General features: G+C 46.0%; 2 protein-coding genes across 2 annotated transcripts in view; both read right to left on the bottom strand.

Moving 5' to 3' along the window:
- LOC142007442 (olfactory receptor 52K1-like) overlaps positions 1-15034 on the bottom strand; it is a 28733-nt gene extending 13699 nt beyond the window's left edge. The window contains exons 1-2 of the mRNA XM_074984093.1: positions 15021-15034; positions 12279-12389 (exon numbers count right to left, since the gene is read on the bottom strand). The gene's annotated coding sequence lies outside the window, so the exon portion shown is untranslated. The remainder of the gene's footprint in view (positions 1-12278; positions 12390-15020) is intronic.
- Positions 9743-10735, bottom strand: LOC142002075 (olfactory receptor 52M1-like). The gene has a single exon (XM_074977906.1). It carries the CDS (start codon positions 10688-10690, stop codon positions 9743-9745), a length of 948 nt encoding a protein of 315 aa, XP_074834007.1. The 5' UTR covers positions 10691-10735.
- Positions 15035-16208: the final 1174 nt, after the last annotated feature.

Below are 16208 nucleotides of genomic sequence, written 5' to 3'. Positions count from 1 at the left end.
GTCACAGGGCGGACTCAACAGCCAGCCGCTCCCTTAAAGGGCCCCTCCCAGACACACTTGCACTAAACAGCACAAGATACACAGAGCCGACAACGAGTTGCAGACCCTGTGCATGCAGCATGAATCCCCCGCTGCAGCAGCAGCAGCCAGAAGCCCTGGGCTAAAGGCTGCCGCACATGGTGACCATAGAGCCACGCACGGGCTGGAGAGACAGCGTCTCTCAACCCCCCAGCTGATGGCTGCCATGGAGGACCCCACAATTTCGACGTTGCGGGACGCGGATCATCTACATGGTCCCTACTTCGACTTTGAACGTCGAAGTAGGGCGCTATTCCGATCCCCTCATGAGGTTAGCGACTTCGACGTCTCGCCGCCTAACGTTGAAGTTAACTTCGAAATAGCGCCCGACGCGTGTAGCCGCGACGGGTGCTATTTCGACGTTAGTGCCGCTACTTCGAAGTAGCGTGCACGTGTAGACACAGCCTTAGTCTCTTTGTCAGTATCATCATCAGCAACTTGCCTAGATGACTCGCTAGGGCAATTGTTCTGTTGTTCTTGCAAAATCTGTTATGGGATAAGTTAAAAAAATCAAGGAATAGAATTAATGGCAGTCAGTTGCTGATACATATATGGAAAATGGGTCTCATCAAATAAATCAGCTTTCATCCATTAATAGGAGTGTACTGTTGGCTGATTGAAGGAACTGCGTGGATGCAACAGACTTTCGTTTCTTGGAGGTGTTTGGCATAACAGGGAAAACTTACAGGCGTAAGACTGAACACTCTATACTACCAGCAGAGCACATGTAAAAATGGACTAAAATCTAGTAACTCCCGGATCCCAGACAGCAGTTGTCAACGGGCCATTGTCAGCCAAGGAGCTGATTCTATTGGGGTTCTAGAGTCATCTCTTCTAAGGCTCATGTTATGAGATACTCTTCTCTGTGATTATGAAGCCAATAGAAATTTGTCCTCTCAGAACCAGGAATGAAGGCCCAACCCACAGACAAGGGCGCTGTGTGATGGAACCTGTTTTCTCTTTCATTCACATGGTTTGGGTAGGAAGTAACAACTACTGATTCATATCTGAGTATGAGATCCACTACACTGATGCAGCAGTGAACTGGTAACTGTCCTTCAGCAACCTGAGAAAAGAATGAAGGTGACATTCAGATATGATGTGATTGATCGTTTGTGCCTGGAGACTACAATAACGTACAGCTGTTTGCCTCATTTTCCATTTACAGTGCATTTGTCCATATCTCCCATGACATCTCCAGACAAAATTCAGTCAGCTCCAGTTCTTTCAAGAAAGATGTGGAGAAAGTATTGAGAGTCAAGAGAAGAACGACAAATATGATTAGAGGTCTACAAAAAAACCTGTGAGGGAGGACTGAAAGAATTGGGTTTGTTTAATTTAGAAAAGAGTAGAGTGATAAGGGACTTCATAGCTAGTTTTATGTACATAAAAGGATGTCACAAGGCAGACAAAGAAAAAATATTCTCCCTAAGCTCTGATGATAGGACAAGAATAAATGGAGTTACTTTGCAGCAAGGGGTATATAGGCTGGACTTTAGGAAAACTTCCTAATGATCAGGGTGATTAAACCAACTGGAGTTTGTGGAATCTTTACCACTGAAGATATTTAAGAGCGGGCTGGATAGGTTTCTCTCTTGGATGAGCTATATGGCAGTTAGTCCTACTGTGAGGGCAGGGATGACCTCTGAGGTTCCTTACAGTTCTAGTGATCTGTGCTCTATGTTCTATGATTCCTTAATGGCATCAGTAATGATCCACTTCTTTGGAGTTGTCATCATGCTCCATGTGACTCTCCACTGAGACTCAACATCAAGGTTGGGTGTGAGGAACTTTACACTGTTCCCTACAGAGCTGTGGAAATTTTTACACCATCTTTTGTGGGCTCTGAAAGTCATGGTGCAGGGGGATCCTCCTATTATATTGTCATGATAAAGAAAATGAGATATCTGTTCAGCTCTTCTGCTCTGTACAGGCTGGACGTGCAATAAGACCAGGATCCAGTCAGCTAGATTGGATTTGTTTGTCTCCAACACTATGTGCATGTCATGGGTGAACTGTGCTACCTTTTCATCCTATGGATTTATGCTTCTAGGGTTCCCCAAACTTTAGTCAGACAGAAATCATGTGGATGAACAGGGAAACAAATGGGCAAAATTTACTACTCTGTATTATACAGAAATTAAGAGTGGATGATCTATTTGTCCCTTCTGCCTTAAATTTTACGAACATATCAATAACAGAAGTTGATCAGGCATTTATGTTTACCATGTCTTATAACACGCAGAAAAAGGAACATTCAACTGCACTGAAATTCTGAACATAGAATACTAATAAAAACAAACTAAAATAGATTTAAAAAACCTATCTTCCAACCAGACATTGAGCCATTGGGCCTGGTCATCTAGCTAGCTTTCTATCCACCTTAAAGTCCATTGTTCCAACCCATACTTCCTTAACTTATGGGCAAGACTATTGTGGGATACTGTATCAAAAGCTTTGCTAAAATCAAGGTATGTCACGTCCATTGACTTCCCCTTGTCCACAGAGCTAGTTAGCTCACCATAGAAGTTAATCAGATTGGTCAGGCAGGACTTGCCCTTGGTGAATCCATGTTGACTACTCTTTATCACTTTCTCCTCTTTCAAGTGCTTCAAAATGTATTCCATGCAGATCCTCTCCCTGGTTTTTCCAAGAACTGAGGTAGGGCTGACTGGTCTATAGTTCCCTGGATTGTCCTTCTTTCATTTTTTTTAAAGATAGGCACCACATTTGCCTTTTTCCAGTCATCTGGGACCTCTTCCAATCTCCACAAATTTTGAGAGATAATGGCCTAAGGCTCTGCAATGACATACGCCAATTCCCTCAGTATCCTTGAATACATGAAATACAGATCCTTGGATGTGTGTATGTCTAGGTTTTCTAAATAGCCATTAACCTGTTCTTTTACTTCCGAGGGCTTCCCACCGCCTTCTCATACTGCATTGCCTGTTGCAGTAGCCTGGGTGCTGACCTCAGCCATGGAGACAGAGAAAAAAAAAAGCACTGAGTACTTCATCCTTTCCCACATCACTTGTCACTAAGTTACCTCCCTCATCCAGTAATGGCCTCACACCCTCCCTGATCTTATTGTTAACGTGCCCGTAAAATCCCTTCTTGTTGCCCTTCACATCCCTTGCTAGCAGCAGTTCCAATTCTGTTTTTGCTTCCTGATTACTCCTTTGCATTCTCCAGCGATGGATTCATACTTCTGTTTAGTCATCAGTCCAAGTTTCCACTTTTTATATGCATCCTTTTCGAGTTTAAGCTCACAAGGGACATCCCTGGTAAGCCAAACTGGTTGCCTACTCTGTTTGTTTTTCTTATTGCTCATCAGGATGGTTTATTCCTATGCCTTCAATAAGGTTTCTTTAAAATACTACCACTTCTCTTGAACTCCTTTCCTCTTCAGATTAGCTTCCCAGGGGATCCTGCCCATCAGTTCTCCGAGACAGTCAAAGTCTGCTCTTCTGAAATCAAGAGTCTGAATTTTCCTGCTCACCTTACTTCCTTTTGTCAGGGTCCTGAAATATACCATCTCATGATCTCTGCAGCCCAGGTTGCCACCCACTTCTATTTCTCCTATTAGTTCTTTCCTGTGTGTGAGCAGCAGGTGGAGCTATGCATGGTCCCTGGTCAGTTCCTTCAGCAATTGTGCCAGGAAGTCATCCCCAACATTCTACAAAAACTTACTGGATTGTCTGTGTGCTGCTGTGTTGGTCTTCCAACAAATGTCTGTGTGATTTAAGTGTGCCATGAGAACTAGGGCCTGTGATTTGGAAGCTTCTCTTAGCTGTCTGAAGAAATCTTCATCTATCTCATCTTCCTCATCTGGTGGCCTATAGCAGACACCAACCACAACATCACTTCTGTTGCTCCCCCCTCAAAGCTTAAACCACAAGCTTTCAATTGGTTTTTCTTCCTCCCTATACTGGAGCTCTGAGCAATCATACTGCTCTCTTACATACAGTACCACTCCTCCTCCTTTTCTCCCCTGCCTGTCTTTCCTGAACAGTTTGTACCTTTCCATGACAGAGCTCCTGTTTCTTACCATAGACGTTACTGGAACAAAGAGATTAACTGAATGGGATGTACAAATGGATAGGACATTTTTGGTGATCTTGGTGGCATCATGTTGGTAGGTTTGCTGAACTTTCAGTGCTTGTACTGAAATTTTCCATGTGGGGTGTCTGCTTTGGTTTGACTTGTTTTTCAAAAGTTTCAGGCATATCAGTTCATCCAACTTCTAGAGGGAAGCTAGGGGAGAAGCTGTCTTTCCCGTGTTTTAAAATTCTTAGTGGTGCTCCGAAGAGGAGCTGTATCACCTCCCTGCTTTCCGGCACATACTAGTAATATAACAGCCCGCCTCTAAAAGCCCCAGTGCTCAAATGCAAGAGGAGATGGTGTCCTGTGCATTGACACACAGCTGCTTCCTGAGCTCTTTACACAATTTTTACTTCATTTGGGCCACGTCTACATGTGCACGCTGCTTCGAAGTAGCGGCACCAACTTCGAAATAGTGCCCGTCACATCTACACGTGTTGGGCACTATTTCGAAGTTGAAATTGATGTTAGGCAGTGAGACGTCGAAGTCACTAACCCCATGAGGGGATGGGAATAGCACCCTACTTCGACGTTCAGTAGGGAACGTGTAGACGATCTGCATCCCGCAACATCGAAAGAGCGGGGTCCTCCATGGCGGCCATCAGCTGAGGGGTTGAGAGACGCTCTCTCTCCAGCCCCTGCGGGGCTCTATGGTCACCATGTGCAGCAGCCCGTAGCCCAGGGCTTCTGGCTGCTGTTGCTGCAGCTGGGGATCCATGCTGCATGCACAGGGTCTGCAACTAGTTGTCGGCTCTGTGTATCTTGTGCTGTTTAGTGCAAGTGTGTCGGGGAGGGGCCCTTTAAGGGAGCAGCTTGCTGTTGAGTCCGCCCTGTGACCCTGTCTGCAGCTGTGCCTGGCACCCTTATTTCGATGTGTGCTACTTTGGCGTGTAGACGTTCCCTCGCAGCGCCTCTTTCAATGTGGTGCTGCCCAACGTCGATGTTGAACGTCGACGTTGCCAGCCCTGGAGGACTTGTAGACGTTATTCATCGAAATAGACTATTTTGATGTCGCTACATCGAGATAAGCTATTTCGATGTAGTGTGCACGTGTAGACGTAGCCTTGGAGTTTTGCCTCCACGACATCTGGCTAAACGGCTGTACCACCTTGGCCTAGAAAGAAGCCTGGTGACTCTGAATTCATTACCCAGTGTGCATCTACCTCAGTGTGAAGAGGGTGATGTGCAAGTCTTTGTTCACTGCTGGGTTTTCCCCTCACTTCTAGCAAGACACACTGTTTTAGGTAAAAAGTAGAAAATATTTATTGATGGCAGAAAGATAGATGTTAAGTGAGTATAAGGAATGGCAAACAAATCAAACAGGGTTAACAACGAAATAAACAAAATCACAATTTAAGTCTTATATGCTCCGTAGCATTTGACTCACACAGTGCATCAGACTGTTGGGTAGTACAAACAGACCTCCATTCATGGCCATTACTGTGGGTCCAGCACTTCCCACAGGTCAGGTTTCTTCCCTCAGAGGTTTCCAGATGTTCGTCTGTGGGGAGTGAGGCCACTTTGTGATTCACTGATCCTTGTCTAGTTTCGTCCATACCAAAATGGAGTTCACTGTCATGTGATTTAGTCACATGCCCTTGTAAGTTTTGCAGGGACATGGTAGCCATTATTCATGTACTGACTCAAATGTTCCCAGGAAGGCTCACAGGTGGGGGGAGGGTGAGCTTCTCCTCACACCTTACAGTCCTTGAATAGACTCTTCACAATTGGCTATCTAGACTGCAAATAGCATGTCTTCTGGGTTTCAGAGGAACAGCTTCTTGTAGATTACAGATTACACAGTCAGTTATTCATAGCTCCAAGCACAAACATGACACATGCATAAAGAAAAGTTAGTCATAAGCTACATCTACTCTACGAGATAATATTGATTTGAAGACATTTAGCCCAATTTTACCAAGTGCCTGTCTTCACTGTAAATTCAATTAGCTCCATTTATGGTGCACTAAAATCAACATAATATCGATATCATAATATCATAGTGACCTGAAGGGTGTGGCACTCGGTTTGAATTTAAAAGTCCAAATTAAGGGTAATGAGGAAGTGCTGTGTCTTTAAATTGAATTCATTAGCCTCCAGAGATGTCCCATATGTGCCCCACAAGGCCCCACAGTTCTCCGCTCTGGCCTCTTTCGTCTTCACTGCTCTCAGTTGCACAGGAATTAGGCAACAGGAAGACCATTACAATTTGACACCTGGAAGTCTGTGGCTGTAGGGTCATGAGAGGCTGAAAAATCTTCCTGTTTTTTTCTTTGCTATTAGCGCAGCTGTGGGGTCTGTGGTTCTGTGTCCACCTGTGCTAGAAGCATTTTTTTCCCCCTGTGCTGCCTGGCGCCAGCCGCTGCTTTCCCCTCTGCCCCCGCACCATGTGGCAGCTAGTTTGTGGGTGGGGATCATGCTTGGACAACAAATTTCTGTTCAGCCACTTACATTTTCTCCTGACCTTACACATTCCCTCCCTTCTCCTCCCTCTGGAGATGCTACGCAGTCTGGAACTTTCCTGCGCCCAGCCGTATCAAAGGGCTTGAGCTCAAACCAATAGAAGGACATGCTGCATCAGGTGCCAGGCAGCTTGCCCATGATGAGGGTCCTGTAGACAACCAGGGGAAGTCTCTCTCAGAGGCTTGGCTATTGCGGGGGCTGGCTGCTATTCAGGGGTCTTTTGTCCACCTGGGGGAAGTTTCCCTGGGTGCTCATGATTTTGGGTAACAGAAGAAAATTCTTTGTCTCTACAGTGGCTGTCTTCTCAAAAGGCCAAGAGTCTGGCTATAGTTGGGGGTCTTTTAGATACTTGGGGGAAGTCTCCCATGGTGGTCACGATTTTTGGGGCTGGCTGTAGCTGGGGGTCTTTTCACCACCCTGAGCCATAACTGTTTCAATGATTCATTGCAGTTTCAGTGTAGTGCCCATGCTTATTTAAACAAGTAGGTCTTCTTTGTCAGGAGGTTTAAATCCGGATGCTGGTGGTGGGTGATGCCCTGAGGCCAGGGGGCTGGCTATAGTCATGGTCTTTTCCCAAAGGCCATTGAAGGCAATGTAGTAGGTCTATAGCTGCCACAGTTCTCGAAGTAAGCTTGCAGTAATGAATATTCTTGTTCTGAGGGTCTTCTTTGCCAGGTCCAAACCGAGATCCAAGCCTGGGCATGCTGGTAATAGGAGCAGGTGGTGCGTCTCCCTTGGCAGTCATGATTTCAGGTTACTGGCTGTAGTCAGGGGTCTTTTAGCCTCCCTGCGCTCTAACCATTTCGATGATTCATTGTAGTTTCAGTGTAGCACCCGCTCTGCTTAAACAAATGAGTCTTCTTTTCCAGGGGAGCTATATCCAGGTGCAGGCGGTGGGGTCTGCCCTGGAGTGTTGGACACCACCCTGGGCCCAGATGCAGAACTACTGGACTTCCTTCACCTTCGCCTGAACTTCCTCCATGCTGCAGAGGAGGGTGGCCTCATTCCACCAGGGTGAGGTCCATCTGGCATAGACTTGGGCATTACGGTGCTTCACTTTGGTGTCTTGGAGTAGATCCTCCTCATCCCGCAGGTCCAGAAGGATCTGCACCTTTTTCCTAGTCCAGGAAGGACCCAGCTCAGTGCTTTGGGATGCCCCTTGGGCCTTTGATAAAAAATTATGGACCTGAGGATCTTCTGTGCCAGGGGTCTAAATCCAGATCCAAGCCTGCAAAGATCCAGTGTTTTTGCATCCTGTTTTGAAAACCTGTCAGCTGGAAAACCCACAATCTTTTTTCTAATTACTACCCATTCCCTCCCTCAATTATACAAATGACATATCTTATATAGGCAAGCCAGACTCTGTCTGGAAAAAGGGACATTTGGTTAATGCAGCAGGGGACTGAGTGAAATTAAATGTAGGACATTAAATGTGGGAAGATGTTGTCAGATACCCACATCCACTTGCAGGGCACTTTTTCTCATGCTGCGCCAGTGAATATAGCCAGAATGCTATGGGGTGCAGGGAACTGTGGGATAGGTTCTACAATTCAATGCTGCAGCAATAGTTATGCGACTTGCGTGTGGCGGCAATAAGTTGATTTTGTGGGGAGCATGAGGGAATATGAAGCTACTCAAAATCGAATGGATAAAACACAGCATGAATAAATGAATTGGACTAAATTTGGTTTTAGCTCGGAGTGTGGATGCAGCCATAGTCAGCAAATCAGGAAAAAAAAAGTTTTCAAGATGAACATAACTAAACAGACTTAGTTAAACAAACAATACGACATCTTCACGCCATTCCCTGCCTCAGTGTGCTCATCCTCTTGAAGCATTCTTTGGGCCTGGGTTAGAACCCTGTAGCATGTTCAAGGGCCACCTGCAACTTCTGGCTTCTTCTGCAGCTGGAGTTTGTCTCTCTGTTGTAGCCACAGCTCACCAACCAAAGAGTCCCCTCAGCCACTCTTGTACCTCTCTCCCACCCCAGATTTTTGGAACTCATCCAGTCTCTGTGTTTTTTAAAGGGCTAGAACTAGGCTGGGTCTACACTTACTTTGAATACTGATGGTGGTTACGCAAATTTAGGTACGCCAATTGCATTCCAAAAATCTATTTAGCAGACATCAATATTCGCCCCCATCCTCACTGCCAAATGCCGATGGGAGAGCTCTTCCCAACAGCATTCCTTGTTCCTTGCCTACTCACAAGGAGTTCTCGGGTCAGCATTGAGCCCGGAATGCACCATTTCACACATGTGTGAACTGGCACCCTGGAAGATCAAACCCAAGTGTTTGATCTTCCGTGGTGAGCATAAACCCAACCCTAGTATGCAATTACTCCCTTCTTTTGCATGGACAAGATCTCATTATGCACCAAATGACTTTAACAGAGGTGAGGGCATCAGTCATGTGCCTGGCCCCACTTTCTCATCACCCATGCCCCACCTATGCTCCTCCACCTCCTGCCCCTTCTCCTCCTAGGCCCTACCCTCTCCCCATCCTGTTCTTCCCTTACCTGCATCTTCCTGTGGAAGTGTCACACCACTTCCATTGAGTGTGGGCCTGTCCCCACTCCCCTGGAGAAATGGTGCCTGAGAATAGATGCATTTCTCCTGTCACCTAACTGTGAAGGTATCTGCCAAAGCCCTAGAGCCATGAAGAGCCTATGTAGCCTCTGGATTCATGGTTACAGTTGTCACCCCTACCAAAATCTGAATTGTCTCCCTTGAAGCTGTGGATGTGTGAGTGGGGGTGGAGAGGACCCAGTGAGTGGTGGGAGGAATGGAGAAGAGCAGTGAGCAAAAGGGGAGAGAACTTGGGAGGAAGTGGCAGAGCAGGTGTGGAGCCTTGGCCGAAGAGGTGGGCCTTGGAGTGTGGTTTTGGGGGTCCATTTGCCAGCAATTAGCAAAGGGGAACCCAATGAGCTGTATGCAGACAGGATCTCCTGTCTCTCATGCTGATCCAGTACAGTAAGGTCAAGAAGGGATTTAATGTCTGTTTGACTGTCAGACAGCTATTCAGGGAATTAATCTGACACCATCTCACCAGCCATGTCTTCATGGAGCTCAGCCTGAGAGCAAGAGCACCAGTAGAAAACATTAGGTACTTTCATGAGTCAAGAGTCGGAGCAGACTGTCCCACATCTGTTTGTTCCTAACACCATAGATTATGGGGTTTAGCATAGGGGGCACCAGGAGGTACAAGTTGCCAAACAGAACATGGAGATACTGGGGGACATTCTGGCCAAAACGGTGCATGAGAAAGTTGAAGACACCTGGGACGTAAAAAGCTAAGATAGCACATAGATGGCAACTACAGGTCCCAAACGTCTTGAGCCGGGCTTCATGTGTGGGGAGGCTGAAGATGGCTCTGAGGATCTGAGTATAGGATGCAGTTATAAAAAACACATCCAGAATTGTCACCAAGACTAACACAAAGAGTCCATAGTAACTGCTAATGCGGGTGTCGGTGCAGCCCAGCTTTACCACAGCGATGTGTTCGCAGTATGTCTGGGGGATGATGTTGGTTCTGTAATATGAACACCTCTTAATTAGGAAGGGATAGGGCAGCGTGAGCATACTACCACGCAGCAGCACAGCCAGCCCAATCTTGGCCACAATAGGGTTTGTCAGGATGGTGGAATGTCTCAGGGGATCACAGATGGCCACGTAGCGATCCAAAGCCATGGCCACAAAGATCCCAGACTCTACTGCAGTGAAGCAGTGAATGAATTGCAGTTGAGCAAGGCAAGCATTGAACTCAATCTCCCTACAACTGAACCAGAATATGCTCAGTGTTTTGGGCAGGATGGATGTAGAAAGAACCAGGTCAGAGATGGACAACATGCAGAGGAAATAGTACATGGGCCCATGGAGGCTCGTGTCCCTTTTCACGATGAACAGGATGGTGATGTTCCCCAAGATGACTAGGATATACATGGTGCAGAAGGGGATGGAGATCCAGATATGGGACACCTCCAGGCCAGGAATGCCCAGTAGGATGAAGGTGGAAGGGCTGGTGAATTTGGTTGTGTTTGAATCTGACATGGAGTAGTGGAGAAGACGTCCGACTCTGAGGCAGAACGGTGTCTCCTGTATGTACTGCACAGTCCCCTGACTTTCTGCATGTGCCCACTTTTCCAGATGTTATTGCAGTATGGATTCCTGTATGGAAAGAGACACCACATACACCACTGGAAACTGTTTTATAGGTGAAGCAGGTTGGTCATTCTTCACACACTGAGAAATGACATTTTTATTATTCAAAGAAGTGAATTACGAAAATCTGACTCTACAAATGCCAATTTCTAATCAGATAGTTCCCCATGTGTCTACAATTCCTACATGGCATGATGTGGGAAACATTTATCAGCACCAGGAGAAAACACAAGTGTGGGTATTGATTATCTGTCCTCGTCTCTCCATGCAATGAAGGACAGGGTAGATAGTCCATTAAGTAGGTAGTTCCCTATTTATCATCTATCATATGGCACTTTGCTTGTATCTTATAGAAATAGTCTCAGATTTTCAGTCTGTCCCTATATGTCAGTCTTCCCCAGTCTCACAGCCTGTCTTGAGAGGGAAAATTAACCTATGGAACTGATTACTTTAAAATGGACAGAGAACAGTTCCCAGCTGGTAATATATAGAGACAGTCAGTGCTCCAAATGTCTAATTCCCCTAAGCCATAGCCACTTATCAGCAAAAATGATTAGGAGGGAATGTTTTCAGAGAACAGTTGAACTGTAGCTAGGGTGTTATTCAAGGCGATTTGATTAAATAGTTCAAAAGCCACAAATCCACAATCAAGAAAGTACCCTGCTTTGGCTAATGATGCAGTTCACTGGCAAAGGTATGGAATCAAGAGTAGGAAAGGTAGTGGACGGCCAATGAGGGGAAAGGAACAGAGACAGCAAGAAATAACAGTTGAAATATATGAAAATTAACAAGAGCATTTAATGAGATCATGGGAAAATCCATAGCTCAGGATAATAAAAAGGAGATTTTTAATTTAAAAAAAACATAGAAAAATGTGTAAACCAATTCCTAGGAGGAGAAATGGGTCTTGTTAATGTTGCAGAAAAGGTAGGCGGGTTCAGTAAATATGTTTATGTTTTGTTTTGAAAGAAGCAGTTTGAGGTACTCAGAGCATCTGAGCAATGAAATAGTTTCCATGTCATTAGCGCTCTGAGAGGCTCATAAACGGCATCTACAGAAGAATCTCAGAGACCTGAACACCAGCTACAAAGCGTCTCCTCAACTACACATTTAATTTGGGAACAAAACTACTGAGTCAGGCAGCATCGCAGGAAAGAATGTGAATGACAAAGTTATAAAAAAATAGTATTTGTCAAAGGTTCTAAGGTGCAATCGAAAAGATGTCAGGGGACGAGTGAAAAAAAGTCTAGGAATGTAATTCATTCCAGTAAACGAGGGTTTCTTGAAAACAGGTCTTATCAAATAAACCTGATTTCATAGTTTAGTAAGTGTATGCATCTGTTTGTTGAAAGCAAGCACAGGGACAAAGAACAGATTTCTCTGAGGCATTTTGGTGAGTAGGGGCAAATATTGGTATTAAATGAACACCGTGCACTATTTGTATAGCAAGTGTTAAAAGGAGAACAGGCTGACTCACAGATTGCCATTGTCAAGGGCTGCTTGTGAGTGAAGTGGATTGCTGGTTCCACTGGGGTTCTGCGGGGGATCTGTTCTAGCCCCGATGCTGTTCACTGTTTTTGTCAATAACCTGAAAGGAAATAGAAAATCACCGCAGATGAGCCAAAGACCAGCAGAGTGGTTACAATGAGGCACCCAGAAAGGCTTAGCAGTTCATCTGAAGTGTTTGGGAACCAGGGCCTGTGCGAATACAATGTCTGAATACGGTCACCTGTAAAGTTACCTTGTCAGTGCCCACACAAACTAGGATGGTGTGGTGTGGGTCACTGGGCCCAGAGAAGGATTTGGGGGTCACAGTGGGCACCCAACTGACCAGTGAGCTCCTAGTGTGATGGTGTGGTCTAAACGGCTGATGTGACCCTTGGGTGCATTGACAGGGAAGTGCTGAGTGCGCAGAAATATTTTATCACTCCACATGGCACTAGAGGCCACATTCCAAAAAAGGATTTTGATAAACAAGTACAGAAAATACCTGTAAAAAATGATTCAAGGCTGGAGAAATGCCTAACAGCGAGAGACTGGCTCTCCGTGTGCTGTGCTGTTATTTAGCTGCAATTTACCCCAAAATGTCCTCTAAGAGCCCAGTAAGCAGTGGGAGTGTTGGTAATGCTGCTATATTGAATATTGCAATATTGAACAACTGTCATCCAGCAAATTCTCTGGTTCAGCACTGGTCAGGTCCTGAGGGTGCTGAGCTATGAGGTTCAAACTGGGTTTATCCCTGATGGCGATTAAATATTGATACAAACTGCAAAGAGAATTGGTGGATTCTCCAAATCCTCATTTCCCTGCAGATCCAGGCAGATGCTTTTCTGGAAGAACAGCTCGAGGGCTTCTCTAAACTGCAAACACTACAGCTGTTCTTATACAGTGTTTCAGTGAAGACGCTGCTTATACTGGTGCCAGGCCTGCTGATGGGCTTGGGGAAATGGGCAATTGCCCCAGGGCTCAATAATCCAAAGAGGCCCGGGGCTCCTGGTCACTGCTGCTAAGGTAGTAAGGGTGGCTGGAACCTCTGGGCCTTTAAAACACAGGAGAAGCACCTTGTTGCACATTCCTGAGGGCTGGCTGCCCTGGCCTCACCCATTCCACCCGAGGTCCTCTCACTTCCTGGAGTGTGGAGCCAGATCCTCCTTTCCTTGTTCAGAGGCCTGCAGAGGCTGTCAGCTGCTCCCCTGACCTACTGAAAGTGTTCTCCCATCAGCACAGGTAATCCACCTGCTTGAGAAGCATTAGGTAGCTTGATGGAAGAATTCTTCCTTCAACCTCATGCTGCTAACTGTAGGAACAGGAGGACAGTGGACCAGACACTTCAAGAGTTTGTGGAAGCTCTTTCAGTGAAGGCTGGGAAAGGAAGACTGGCTTCAGATAGTTTAGGTTCAACAAATCCTGCAACTTGGCATTCTTTTCCCTTCTAAGCCTATGGCTTTATGAGTCTATGAAACCCCAGGGTAGACCAGGTGAAATTCAATGGCTTGTGCTATGCTGAAGATCAGATGGGTTGATCTGACGGTCCTTTCACATCTTACATTTGGTAACTCTATTGAGAAAATATAAATCATGCCATGCAAAGAAGGGAACATTCAATTCCCCTGGCAGAGCATAGAACAGTGAGAAAAGAAACCTGTTCATACAATACGCAAGTGGCCTGTGGAGCATCTTGTCACAGACATTACTGACTCTGTCCCATAGCTGAAGAGGATTCCAAAATGGAGTGGCCTTCTCAGGTGCTGCTCATGGCTCTCACTTTAGTTGTCTGTCTCAAATCTCCAATTAGAATCGCCCCGCCTTTTTAGTGGCTTGTAACTTTGCCAAACTGTCAGCATTTCTGAGTGACATGTCTCATTCTGGGTTTCAGAAGTGGGCGTTTTCTTGAATGTTGAATGCATACCCGTTCAGATGACTTCTTGAAAGACGCTTGGGCTATGGCTACACTGTAGCTGCTAGTTCAGCATACATTTGTATCTGGAATAGCAACCCCATGGCTAAACTCGGTGCTCAAAATAGCAGCACTATTTTGAGCATGGTATTCCATTTCTGATCACCCTTGTCATGAGAGGGGTAGCAAAAACTTCAAAATAGCCCCATATTTTGAATGTCAGCGCCGTTTGGATGGCACCAAGTTCAAAATAAGTTAACTCAAAATAATTTACACAATTTTTGTTGCACAAACTGCATAAGTCATTTCGAGTTTCGGCTACAGAGTAGCCATAGCCTAGGAGAAAATCTGCCTTGCCCAGGTTGCAAAATAATTGCAGTCATTCCAGTGGGGAGTCCTAGCACCTATTTTTTCCCAGCAGATAGAAGTCAGGTAACAGCTGCCCCACCCATTCCCCTCTGGAGCACTTGAGTTTTGCAGCGATGAAATGAGACTGAACAAATTCTCCTCTTCAAGCCCATTGCTGGCTCCTGAGATCTTTATTCAGTTCTTACTAGCAGGGGAAATTTGCCACAGTGGGGCCTGTGAAAACTATGGGGCAGTGATTGCAGCTGTGCTGGGGCTTCAGGCTATTGGCTGTGACACAGAAAAGTGAGAGATTATGGCCCAGGATGCAGGAGAAAGCACAGCACCTGTGGCAAGGTTCTGGGAAGTTCAAAGGCTGTGCAGAGCATAAAGGACCACAGAATTACGCCCCATCCCATCCAGCCCACTTGGCACTGGCTTTATGCAGAGGGTGAGTCTTCAGCAAGGGATGGGTACCTGTGACAGCTGAGAGGAAGCGTCTTCCCTGAGAATCCCCCTCTGGGAACCGTGTGCCATGGCTCTCTCACCTCAGCATGTGCAGCAGCAACCCACGCTAACAGCCAGCTCAGTTGTGTGCACTGTTCGTAATATAAATAGATCTGTAACCTCCCAGTGGAGTTTGCTTGGCCTCTACGGTACAACCAACATCTCAATCTAAACAGGATGCAGGCTGGACCCATTCTACCCAATCTCTCTGTTTCCAGCTTTGTGCTTCTGTTTCCTTTATCCTGCCTGAGAAAGAACCAGTAATTAAAGGATCTTCCCAAAGGGAGATAGGAACTCGTGGGTGCTGGGCTGGGTCAGAGAGGAATTGGCAGCCCTGTGTATTAGTGCATATTTAACAGTTATAACTGATTAATAAAAGATTAGGCAAAATCACCACAGTGTCTGCCAACTGTGAATGTCCCAGATGGATGAGTCAACAGTCAGCAGACAGACCTGGGGATAGATGACTGAGGGAAGACAAGACAGTTTCCTATAGGGACATGGGACAGTCGTTTTGGGCACAGATATCAGTTTCTCTCATCATAGCTGTCCTCACAGTGTGCAGCACCATTCATTTAAATCAAGGGTGTCCCACCAGTTAATACTGAGCCAAAATAGCAGTGGCTAGAGCATAAAGAGCCTCATGTTATCTATTTATTTTTACATAGCTAGACATCCAGAGCTTTTCTGTGAAAAAAGAGGTGCCAGTACTCACCTCCTAGCCTGGGGCAGGGGGACCTGCAGCACCAGGGCTGAGGCCTGTCTGAGGTGCTGAGCCCCACCAGCAGCCCCAGCCATAGGATCCCAGGATGAGGGGCACTGAAAAAATGTGCCAGTACAGCATACCGGCACCTACCGGTGTGAAAAACAAACAAACAAACAAACAAACAAACAAACAAAAAGCGCTCTCTCTCTCTCTCTCTCTCTCTCTCTCTCTCTCTCTCTCTATATATATATATATATATATATGTATCACTGTAGATGGTTATTACATATCAAGAGAGCACGTGAGCAAATGAGACAAGTATATAATACATGACTCAATGCCCTTCCCTCCCCCCAGAGCCAAGGCATTCCTAGACCCCCGGTCTAACCCAATCCCCCTCCTCTCCTCCAGAGCCAGGCATCCCCAGCCTCCCTGATCTAACCCAATGTCCT

This window comes from Carettochelys insculpta, chromosome 1 (assembly GCF_033958435.1).
Source record: "Carettochelys insculpta isolate YL-2023 chromosome 1, ASM3395843v1, whole genome shotgun sequence".
Taxonomy (NCBI): Eukaryota; Metazoa; Chordata; order Testudines; family Carettochelyidae; genus Carettochelys; species Carettochelys insculpta.
Note: the sequence above shows the minus strand (reverse complement) of the source record. Positions and strands in the feature narration are given on the sequence as shown.